This window comes from Gobius niger (genome assembly GCF_951799975.1).
Source record: "Gobius niger genome assembly, chromosome: 21".
NCBI classification, from domain to species: domain Eukaryota; kingdom Metazoa; phylum Chordata; class Actinopteri; order Gobiiformes; family Gobiidae; genus Gobius; species Gobius niger.
This window is the reverse complement of record NC_136872.1, coordinates 21,610,756-21,622,910: the sequence shown is the minus strand read 5'-3', so window position 1 is coordinate 21,622,910 and position 12,155 is coordinate 21,610,756. Positions and strand designations below refer to the sequence as shown.

General features: G+C 41.2%; 1 protein-coding gene across 2 annotated transcripts; it reads left to right on the top strand.

The window, feature by feature from the left end:
- Positions 1–320: 320 nt before the first annotated feature.
- On the top strand, positions 321–10,212 carry LOC306980484 (uncharacterized protein). Of its 2 annotated transcripts, XM_079579886.1 has the most exons (12): positions 321–455; positions 2,076–2,244; positions 2,735–2,929; positions 3,017–3,198; positions 3,285–3,397; positions 3,622–3,761; positions 4,040–4,128; positions 4,204–5,775; positions 6,925–7,015; positions 7,088–7,211; positions 7,415–7,500; positions 10,010–10,212. In XM_079579886.1, exons 2-11 carry the CDS (start codon positions 2,077–2,079, stop codon positions 7,462–7,464), a joined length of 2,724 nt encoding a protein of 907 aa, XP_079436012.1. In that variant the 5' UTR covers positions 321–455; position 2,076; the 3' UTR covers positions 7,465–7,500; positions 10,010–10,212. The 2 variants fall into 2 exon arrangements, with proteins under 2 accessions (XP_079436012.1, XP_079436013.1); XM_079579887.1 differs by lacking the exon at positions 10,010–10,212 and having other exon boundaries at positions 7,088–7,251; positions 7,415–7,547.
- The last annotated feature ends 1,943 nt before the right edge of the window (positions 10,213–12,155 follow it).

Below are 12,155 nucleotides of genomic sequence, written 5' to 3'. Positions count from 1 at the left end.
TTTCCATAAATGAGTAAATAAAAAGAAAAACGTTTTTTTTTTTTTTTTTTAAAAGGTATGATTTTCCTTTACCATTTGGGCTTCCGTATTTCCGAAAAAAAATAACTAAATATGACAATTAAAACAAAAATATGTGATTACATCTCACTTTACGCCATTTACCCAGTTTCGCGGATTGCATGATACTGTTATTATATTTTTTTCTTTTTTTTTTTTACCTGTTTTGTGAAGTAAACTCCGTCCGCCTTTAGCCATTAGCGGTTAGCTGCAACAGCCGGGCGGTCTCCATGGAAACCAGAAGCGACGCGCGCGAGTGACAGCGGAGCGACCAACAGCTCCCACTTTATCGACAAAGACAAACACACCTACAACAGGCAAGAAATAAAGCTCTACTCCGCTGATTCCGCCCGGGGAGGAGGCTTCAACCGAGGGTCAGAACCACAAAAGTCCCACAGGTGAGTTTATAAGGATTTTGTTCGTTTGCATCGTTGTAAAATCGATGAAACTGGCCACCGTTTAAGGTTACGGACCAATGGGGCCATTAACGTGAAGTTGACCCAGCGCAGTAGTAAGCTAATCTGCAACGTTTAATCACAGGCACTTTAACCGAGCTGTTCACTTATTTATTTAGGGTTTTTATTGCTATAAAGCTACTTTAGAGATTCTTTGTGTCTGGGAAATATAACTGTTCGATTATAGATATATAAATTAAGCTTGCCATTGTTGGAACGATGTTAACGTTAGCTCTGCACTGAAATTACGGCGAGAATAAATAAGAGATATCCCTATGAATGTAACAAGAAAATGTATTATGAGTATTGTTGGTGTTTTCATATGGAAATAAGGCATTTAATCCATAAAAAGGGCCAAATCAGAATATCGAAAGAGGCCGGCACTAATGTATCAATGTTTCATAGTTATTTAGGCTTTATGCAAAACAAAAGTTTATACAACAACATACTATCAACTAAAATATAAATACAATAAATATATATATTTTTAAGTATAACCATTAGGGCTGGGCCGATCCACTTTTGTCACAATCCGATACGTATCACGATACCCAGGGGTCGATCCAATACGTATTGCGATACAGTAACAGAGTCCGGGAAATTCCACAGTTACCATGGAGATCCGCCATCTTTGCAGCTGTTAGCATACATTTCCATTGACTAACATTAGCTAAAAACAGCATAAAAAGTGGAGAAAATAGCCGTGGAGATTACTGCTGGTAAATACATCTAACACACTGTGGTGTCCACGTGTTTTAATGTGAACAATAGCTCCAGTATTTTGACTTTTAAAATCGGCATAAGTTTACAATTGCTGCTAATCCCATAATGCTTAGCGATATGACGTCACATTCCCGAACTCTTTTATAACAAGTGATATGTTGACCTTAAAATGTGTAAAAAGTCATGTGTCCAAAGTTTTTAAACCAAGTGTCATTTGACTTTAACTGAAGTGCATTAACACATAATGTAACAAAGTGCTGTAACTGTTACTGGAAAAAGAAAGAGTTTATGATAAAAAATGCCTCCAAACACAAGTATTGAAAGTATTGCGATGTTTGATAAAGTATCGATACTTGGTATTGTAGCACAAAGTATTGCGATCAAAGTCCGATCCGACATTTTGTCCCGGCCCTAATAACCATCCTAACATAACAAAAACAACAACAAACATAGTCATTAATATCAAAGTAACCATGGGGTTATTTCCTTAACATATTTGATACAAAATGCCACATCTCAGAGTGGACTTTTGGTTTTCTTATTCAGTCTATGGTAAACGACCAACAGCTCACACTTTATTATTCATTTCCCATATAAACCTATGGCCAAGGGTTTGCCTGTCGTGTCTAGCCTTACTTGGTGGTAAATGATGAGATCAAAGTGTTACAGGTGGAGCAGTCATACATACACTACTTGTTATTTGAGCTTTTGTTTTGAAGCTTATCTGATCAGCCTTCACTTCATGCACCTCCTCTGGTTACGGTTGTGTCTTGTGTGCAGAACTTAATCCTGACGTGATTTTCTGCTCTGTGCTGTTATTTGCTTTGCCCCCTGCGTCAGTATGGAGCGGTACGAGACGCTGGGGCTGGTGGGCGAGGGCAGCTACGGTGCGGTGCTCAAGTGCCGCCACCGGGAGAGCGGGCGCCTCGTGGCCATCAAGAAGTTCCTGGACTCAGACGATGACAAAGCGGTGAAGAAGATCGCTCAGAGGGAGATCAAGCTGCTGCGGGTGAGAGAGAAACCTGAGAGAGGTGCCCTGTCAATCACAGAACAACAGTCTTCTCCTGCGCCTGTCCATAATTTACACCGGGCGGGATATAGGTACGGCCACAGAGGACGGGGCACACTCGAGTGAGCACAGGGAAGAGTGATACTACAGCCGACTCCGGGGGTCGTAGAGTAGGCTTATATTCAGCTATTGTTTGCATTTCTGTGCACAAACATCTGGACAGAATAATGTAATGTTATTCTTGCCCACCCAATCAAATCACTTCTACCATTGTGCTTATTTGCCCACAACACATGCTTGTGACAACTAAGGAAACACCTTCTGTCCAAGCCATCTTTAGGATCGGTTATTAAACATACATTTTTAATCAAAAGCTTTAATGTATGACAGTTGTGCTAAAAGGCAAAGACCAAAAAAAGTGTGTGTATTTTGAATGACATCCACTCTTTCCAATACATGAGACATAATGATTATTATTGTTTGTTTGTAGCAACTGCGCCATGATAACCTGGTGAACCTGCTGGAGGTGTGGAAGCGGCGGCGCCGCTGGTACCTGGTGTTTGAGTTTGTAGAGCGCACCCTGCTGGACGAGCTAGAGCAGCGCCCTCAGGGGCTGGAGCTCAACACGTGTCGCCAGTATCTGTACCAGATCCTGAGAGCCACGTCCTTCTGCCACCAGCAAAACGTGAGATCAGAGAACTCCATTAACCGACCAGTGCGTAGCACATAGTAACGGTTAGTATCACACGTCTGAAGTAATGTGTGTGTGCAGGTGATCCACAGGGACATAAAGCCGGAGAACATCCTCATCTCCCAGGGCGGAGTGGTCAAACTCTGTGACTTCGGCTTCGCTCGCACCGTGGCGTCTCCGGGAGAGGGCGTTTACACCGACTACGTGGCGACGCGGTGGTACCGGCCACCGGAGCTGCTGGTGGGAGACACGCACTACGGAAAGTAAGTGTCAGTGTGGAGGTTCTTTGTAAATAAGACTTTGATTTAAGTAATTTTAGATTTAAAAATCCAATCATTCCTTCCCTCAGGCCGGTGGACGTGTGGGCCGTGGGCTGTTTGCTGCTGGAGATGTTGACCAGTCAGCCGCTGTTTCCCGGGGAGTCAGACCTCGACCAGATCTACCACATCGTACGCTGTTTAGGTGAGAAATCCAGCTGTTACTAGTAAACCCACTGTAAATAACCTGAAGACATATAAACTCACTTTGAAATATACTCTGTGACCAACATGTTTAATTGTTTTCATACCATATTGTAAGCAAGCCAAGCAAAGTACGAAATTAAATTTAGCAACATGTCAACGTATGATCAAGCACAATAGTCTTAATCTCAATGTGCAGATTTATGAATGACTGGTCTGTTTCAGGTAATCTTCCGTCCCAGCACCAGGAGCTGTTCCACAGAAACCCTCTGTTTAGCGGAGTTCGTCTGCCTGAGTGCTCCGGACCAGTGACTTTGGAGCAGCGCTTCCCTAACGCCCCCACTGCTGCACTCAGCCTCGCTCAGGTACAAGCCGACCCACTGCAGGAAAGGTCCCTTTGGCTAAACACATTTCAGGTAATAAAGCTTAGAATTAGGTATGTAATTATGGAGAAAGCAGCAGTTTTCAGCAAAAACATTGAAACACAGTTGGTTAACAGCGCAGTGAAGGCAATTAACCCTTGAAATGATCAGAATGAGTGGATGAACTTTTAAAAACCCAGAGAAGCACTTCCTGAATTAGCACTGGAGGATTAGCATACATTCACGTCTTCATTTGTCTAACTTAAGAGTGTTTTTTTCAGAGTTGTCTCGAGATGGACCCGGAGCAGCGACCGGAGTGCTGCGAGCTGCTCGAGTACAGCTTCTTCACCCACGACTCCTTCCACGTCAGGTACAAATCAGCAAACTTTCACTCAAACACCCTATTTGGTATCAAAGCTAATGTTGTTCTTCATTTTTTCCACAGGTTTTCTGACGAGCTAAATGCCAAGATTCAAAAGGACCACCGGGAGAACTCTACTCTTCCCAAAATCCCCAAAACCACGAGACAGGCTAAAGACGAGGCGGAGGAGAAGGAGCGACAAAAACCCAACAAACTCCCAGAAAACATGGAAGAAAAACTCAAAACGAAAAAGGACAAAGATCCGAGCGACGAGAAGGCGACCAAAACCAAGACCAAACAGTCGTCAAAGCTTCCCAAAACGTCCCAAAACGCATCGGAAACGTCTACGAAGCCACTGAAAACTACGGCGCCGAAGGATAACGCCGCAAAAACTACAACTCCCATGAAAACTAAACCAGGAAAGACAACGGAAGCGCAAGAAACTGCTAAAATGGCGAACATTACCTCAAGTTTGAAAGCTAAACCCGGAAAGGCGTCCTCCCCTGAACCAAAGCAAGACGATTTGGTAAAAGAATCGACTAAAGTTGTTACAAAACAAGCTAAACTCGTACAGTCAGAGCAAGGCCAGAAGTATATCAAAACATACTTGAAAGCAGATGTGAGGAAGACTGACCAACATCTGGACCCTCAAAATCAAAGTTCAACCTCAAAAGGGTTTAGAACGACTGGAGAACAGGTCCTTATCGATGACATTTTAGACTTGGAGGAGAACAATGTGAACGTAATGCCTAAAATAGTGAAGAGGAGCAACTGCGATACGAGTTGGCACGTCCCAAAAGCTGAAGCGGACAGTGACGTGGACAAAATGTCGAAATCCAGCCAAACACTGGAAACTTGCATGTCAAAAAAGTCCGAATTTGCATCGAATCCAGCCAAGTCTGAGACCAGTTCAAAGGTAAAGTTCAACCCAATTGGAATGGACGCGTCAGTCTCAAAGCAGATGACGACTGGAGATGTAAAAGCTTTAAAAATACCCACTCCTTCTAACAGTCTGTCGAAGATCACCCTGCAGTCAATTCAGCAACCAAAAGCATCCAAAAACCACCAGGAAGCAACGAACACAGGTAATTTAAGGATAAAGGCGCTCACGGGAAACTTTCCACTGGAGAAAGCGCCAGCTATTCTATTCGGAGGTCAACAAGAGAGCGGCAAACATTTGGGTAAGGGTCTCAAAGCAGACGCATCCAGTGAAATGGCAGCGGATGAAGAAGGAAGCTCAGAATTAGCTTCCAGAACACCAAGATTTGACCAAACCTATTCAAGCAAAGCGCTGATAAAAGATAAAGAAAACCGGGAGGATACAGTCACAGGAGATCCAAGTCCCAACAGGTCAAAGGGTGAAGAACTGAAAGCGTTCCCTCAAGCGAAAATGGGGGATTTAAGCCGGTTTGGCCCGATGCTCGTGTCGAACAAGACTTTGATTCCGATCGAAGCGATAAAGACGCAGAGACATGAGGCCACACATGCAGAGTCTGTGGTCCACAACGTGCTCACTGGTGACCTGGACAGACTGGAGCTGTTTGAAGACAGTTTCAGATCATCCCCTCCGCCGCCGCCCTCCTCCTCTCCCCTGCTTCTGCCCGCCCCCTCTGTGGTCACTGTGACGGGGGACCGGGCGCCCATCAACCAGTTCAGGTAATTACAATTGCACAACAAAACCAGTAGCTTTATTAAATACAACCCATGAGTAGCATATTGAGGACACAAGAACAAATCTGTGCATATGCCAGACTGGTATGTGGGGTTCCCCAAGGGTCGATCTTAGGACCCCTCTTTTTCAAACATACAGTATATACGTACCTGCTTCCTTTAGATCAATTAACACCGAGAATAGACTGTCCTAACACAATTACGGTACAGATTAATATGAACATCTCAATTTGAGCACAATAATTTTAGTTGTTTTGACTAGTTAAGATGTTGTTGGGCATTTGTCCTAGATTATTTCATTATTTATTTCATGTTTCTGACTCGTTTCAATACATTTCGTCCTTATTTCAGGTCATTTTCTTTGCCAATGGGGCAAGAAAATTGGTCTTGTCTCATTGGCAATTTTACTTTCTTATTTCAAGCGAGATTTACCTTAGAACTGGTCTGAAATGTCCTCAAACAAGCAAAGTAAACTTGGTCCAATCAGGAAAAATGTCTAAATTAGTGAAAACCGCTCTTAACAAGATACATTTCCTCAATTCAGGTCATTTAAAGAGGGGGTATTATGCTTTTTTCAATCGCACCAGTCTATATCACACTACAATGATGACAAACCTTCTGTTGGTCTGTAAATGCAGTAAATTAAAATAACTGCCTTGTATAAAATTGCTCTCTCAAAATGGCTGTAGTGAATGTCTTGAAATAGGCCTCTGTCTCTTTAAGAACCTCTGACCCTTTCCGACACGCCCCCTCCACACGCTGTCTGTGGCATCAGTGGGGAGGGGGTTCTGCTGAGGAGCAGTGGTCGGTTACTCGGCTGGTGACGAAAGCTCGGAGGCGTCTCCAGGAGGTGGGGGCGTTCCTAGGAGGACTTTGCCTATCCCTAAAATGGCCGCCATCAGAGTTTTTACAGATTACTCAAAAATACGTGAATGTGCCAAGGCAACACTTCAGGCATGTTTTTAATGAGGGAATGACTTAATAACATGATGTAAAGCTTGAAAAAGTCGATTTTGCATAATACCCCCCCTTTAAGGCAATGCTTGATATTTACTTTTTGCAGTGCAGGAAGCTCAGAGCCTCCAGAATTCAGTCCCCAAGCTTTACAATCCTATGTTTCTGTCCTTATCCCAGGTTCACGGAGAGCAAACAGCACAGCCACATTTACAGCCGACAGCAGCAGCTGCCGATCTCCAGCCTGGGCCCGTCTCCTCTTTCCTCAACAGTAAATAGCCAGCTTTATGACAAGATTTTAACCAAAATTAAACCCAAACTGACATTGTTATCTCCCTCTCAGGTGTCAGAGCGCTGCATGAGCTGCGAGCGCTCCTTCATGTCTGACCAAAGCAACAGAAGGAAAACGGAAGTTCACCTTCCTGAAGTCAGGACCCACACGCTGCTCGAACACAAGGCCAAAGACGGTAAACATCAGACGTGGAAATAATCCTAAAAAGAAACAGGGTAAAAGTGCTTTCCAGTAGCTTTATTTTCTAATACTTTAACACTAAAACTACAACTGTTGGTCATTATTGAAGTATTACTTGGACAGGGCTAGCAAGCTACTGTACTGCTGGGAGACGCCTGGTGTAAACATAACTATATTGTTTTTTTTGCTTGTTTTTAGGTAAAGGCCAGAAACCAGCTGGACCAGAGTCAGACGGAAAGCCTCCTTAAAGAGTCAGTGAACTCCACTTCAGGGAAAAATAAAAGGTTACATCTATATTTCATGTTTTTTGCTTAATCAAAGAGAAAGGACCACATTTTTTTTGCCTTATAACGTCATTTTGTACAAGTGTGAATACAAAGATCAGAGTGCACTGTGCCCAATTTTATTATATGGATTATTACAAGGTTTTTCAAATATATTCATTGTTTCATGAAAGACAGAAAACTATTTTCATTTACTGAAATATTTTGAGCCTTTGTCATTTGGGCCTTGTGATGATTTGTATATTTGATGAAAAAATACCTAAAGCTAAACATTAACAGATCTTATTCATGACACCAATTTCATATCAACAAAATAAAAGTTAAAAGTCTTTTTATGTCACTCATCGCTCTCTGAGGACAGTGATAGAGCCGTCCATGCTGTCCCCACTCGACCGATCTCGTTGCTTTCCGACGAGCTTTCAGACTCCTGAGCGTAGAGAGACTGGCCTCTGATCGGCCCGTTTGATTGGACGTCGGCTTTTGGAGGCGTACTCTGCAGGAACATAAAAAGGTTTATCCACAGAAAACAAAAACTGGCACAGAATCCAATGCTCAAGGCCCCTTAATGATCCAGATTCAGCTTTTTTAAATTACCCTGATTGTTGTAGTCGGCGTTTTCGTCTCAGGAGTTGTCGCCGTTATCGCACCGGGAGCGTTAGTGCTCGTGGGAACAGCCGCTCCCGGGCCCCCGTCCTGTGGGGATGGGACCTGTACGACGCTCGCACAGGAGTCCACAGGAAAACCATCGAGTTCAGGGAGCTCGAACCCAGAGAGGAACGGCACAGTCTGAGCTGTGGAGAGAGAGAGAATGGTGAAAAACAGCAGGGGAAATGTTACGTTCGGTTTAAAGCAGAGGTGGGCAATATATCGTCACCAAGATATGTCGAAATTGCTGTTTGGAACACTTCGCCCACCCCCAGTTCAAAGACTATTGGATTTTTGGATTGTTGTGCATAATCGTGAAGGAGGTTGTGAGTAAATGCTTTTACTTTACCACATTTTGAGTTTTAATTTATAGCACTATGGCTTGTACAACAGCACATCCACAATACTTAACCTCTTAACTCCCGCCTGAACCGAGAGCATTTTCTCCAGTTCAAAGCTAAGATCTTCAAAACTTATCTAAATGGATCTTTTTCCTCATCACATTTTTTTTCCATCATTTTTTTGGGGGGGGTTTCATCTAATTTTTGTAACTTTTTTGTAATATTTTGACACTTTTTGTCACATGTTCATAATTTTTCATCATTTTTGTGTCAATTTTTTGTCAATTTTTTGGCCATATTTTGTAAATTTTTTCGTCATTTTTTTGACCATTAATGCCACTTTTACATCATTTTTTGTCATTTTTTTGTTAATTTTTATAAATTTTTTGTCAGTTTTTTGTCAATCTTCATCATTGTTTTCGTCTCAGTTCTGTCGCTATTTTCACACCTTTTTTCCAGAAGCTTTTGGATTAGGGTAAAGCCAAACTAGAGAAAATGTGCTCGGTTCAGGTGGGAGTTAAGGGGTTAAAGGTGCAGTATGCAACTTATTATGTAAAATGTTGATGTTAATTATTGTGTATTTGACCTCGTGGCTGCTTGGGTGGTGAGCATAGCACCTTTACTCGCCATCCTTGTGGCCCCTAATACATACACCCTTAACTCCCAGCTGAAGCGAGCACATTTTCTCCAGTTTGGCTTTACCCCAGTCCAAAAGCTTCTGGAAAAAAGTGGGAAAATAGCAACAAAACTGAGATGAAAACAATGATGGAAATGTGACAAAAAAGTGACGAAAAATTGATGAAAAAGTGGCAAAAATGTCACAAAAATGTCACAAGAAATTGACAAAAATTAATGAAAAAATGACCAAAAAATGGACAAAAATGTGATAAAAATTTTACAAAATTTTTTACAAAAAATTTACAAAAAAATGACAATGTGACAAAAAATGACAAAAATGTGACAAAAAATGACTAAAATGTGATTAAAAAATTGACAAAAAATTACAAAAATGTGATTAAAAAATGGACGAAAAAATGACAAAAAAGTGACAAAAAAATGACTAAAATGTGATAAAATGTGACAAAAAAATGTACAAAAAATTGATTAAAAAAATGACAATAATGTGACAAAAAATGACAAAAATGTGATTAAAAATGGACGAAAAATGTGACAAAAATGTGACAAGAAAATTGACAAAAATTGACAAAAAAATGACAATAATGTGACAGAAAATGACAAAAATGTGATTAAAAAATTGTAAAAAGTTACAAAAATGAGTTGAATAACCAACAAAAAAATGATGGAAAAAAAATCTGATGACGTGAGGAAAAAGATCCTCTCGGTTCAGGCGGGAGTTAAGAGGTTAATCAAACACTTGTCATTTCTGGTCACAGCTTGATGCACAAAACCTTCATTTTACTTGGATAATGAATAAGTTGGCCATTTAAGTGTTTTCTTCTCTCCTAGATGAAAAAACATCCGCACATTCTGTCTGAACTAATCCCTGTCCTCTCCGTCCGCAGCGGTGACCTGTTAAACGCCGCTCTCGTCTCCGTATCTCGTATCTGAACTGTGCTGGTTCTTCGCCGCCGCTTTGACACCTGCAAAACAATGACCAGTGGATTCTCTGTAACAGGGTCAGGCTTAAGTCTCCTGCGCTGAAACTCTACTCCTCCTCCTGCATCTTTAACCAGGACAGGTCTGAGCCGTGTTCCCCTTTGTCTGGGACAAGTTAAACCCGCAGGCTGCCAAGAAACACATTGTTTACAATAAGGAAGAAGGTACATTTACAGTACTTTTTCTTTACTTAGACCCATCACATCACAGTACTTTTAACATTAGTGGGGCTAAAATACTGTAGATAGAAATACTGTCAATACACCCAATTAGGTCATAACACTGGCAAAGAAGTTCACTGGAAAAAGAATTATCGTTTTAAGGAAGAAATGACATAAATCTACTTGAATTAAGAGATTAAATCTAAGGTTTGAGTAGATTTGGTCTGGTTTTGGATGAGATAAAACCTCTAGTAGTCGTTATTCTCTTAATTCAGATAATTTTGTGTCATTCAAGGGAAAAACAATGATTTGTCTGATTCCAAGTGGGTTTTATTCTTGTTCATTGGCGCTACAGCATTTGTAGCTTGGATTAGTTCAAACCGACTCAAATTCAACATAGAAGAACTTTAATTCAAGCATTTATCTCACGATGGTGTTTTTTCCAGTGTTGTGCTTTACCTGGGGCTAGTCTGGAATCGCCCATATATGGTCATGTTTGAAAACAGTTAAGGGGGAAAACAATTTTGAAAAAATCTAAACTTTCTCTAATTATTCAAAAACTACTGTAACAAATGCTGAATTGTGAATATAGTTTTAAACTAAATAAAGATACAAAGACATGGAGTGGAGTAAAGTGGTTCAACAGCCCATAAATACATAAATAACCGAGAATGCTAACATGATGCTTCATGTTAGCATCGGGCTAATGCTAACGGTTAGCTAGCGCTAGCTACAACTGACGTTTTTTCACTTCTACTGAACAATCTGCTGTGGGAAAATATCCATATGGACCTGATTTAGACTTTACTTTATTTGTATGTGATAGATACGTTCATATTCCACCAGAAAATGTCTAAAAAGAGTGGAGAATTGTGTTTCTCTAAAGATTGTTTTCCCCCTCTGCGAGGCCACGCCCCCTTCTATGACGAGATGCCGTCTGTATCTATAGATACTACAGATACAGAATACAAATAACATACAAATAAAGTAAAGTCTAAATCAGGTCCATATGGATATTTTCTCACAGCAGATTGTTCAGTAGAAGCGAAAAAACGGCAGTCATAGCAAGTGCTAGCTAACTATTAGCACTAGCACGCTGTTAACATGTAGCATCATGTTAACATTCTCTGTTATTCATGTATTTATGGGCTGTTGAACCACTTTGCTCCTCTCCATGTCTTTGTATCTTTATTTAGTACAAACCATATTCATAATTCAGCATTTGTTAAAGTAGTTTTTGAATAATAAGAGAAAGTTTAGAGATGCCGTCTGTATCTATAGTCAGTGGCTTCGGCCCTCGGTCTATTTACAATAAAGAAAGTCGTCCCTCTGCCAAGACAACTTGCCTACCCCTGAACTACAGGATTCTGATACTTGTTTTGATATTTTACTCACCGTTGATGAAACTGAGGCTCCAAAATCCACCGGAAAACAGTAGGAAGCTGCCTAAGGAGACTGCAGACATGGCTAGAGGACGTCAAAGTCAAAATGAGTTAAGATCTGTTTGAGAATAGGAGGAGAGAGAGACGAGAGGGAGAGTGTCTAGACTGGAGTTTTGTCTGAACACATTTTGTGGTTAAAAGTTGCGACAGTTAAAGATGCGGCACATGAGTCATTTGTCAAACACAAAAACCCTCAGAGGAAAATTCACACAATGTAAAAAAAAATATCCAGGCATCAATACAGGATCTTGAATATTGTAGCAGGAGGATGAGGGATGTTTCTGACACACAACGCTTTGCAAATATTTTATGAGTTGCTTTGACAGTCATCGTTTATGGAAAATGTAATTCTAGCCGCATCTTTTTATCCCCTTAGTCGTAACCTGGGATTCCCCTTTCGTTAGTCAGACTCTGCCAAAGCCCTGTTGCCATAGAAAGAGGAGTCCAAT

Bases quoted from the DNA above. Each gene is read 5' to 3' on its own strand.
- LOC306980484 (XM_079579886.1), top strand. From the start codon at position 2,077: ATGGAGCGGTACGAGACGCTGGGGCTGGTGGGCGAGGGCAGCTACGGT. The intron at 3,398-3,621 runs GTGAGAAATCCA...GGTCTGTTTCAG, and splicing joins CCACATCGTACGCTGTTTAG to GTAATCTTCCGTCCCAGCAC. The intron at 7,212-7,414 runs GTAAACATCAGA...GCTTGTTTTTAG, and splicing joins CGAACACAAGGCCAAAGACG to GTAAAGGCCAGAAACCAGCT.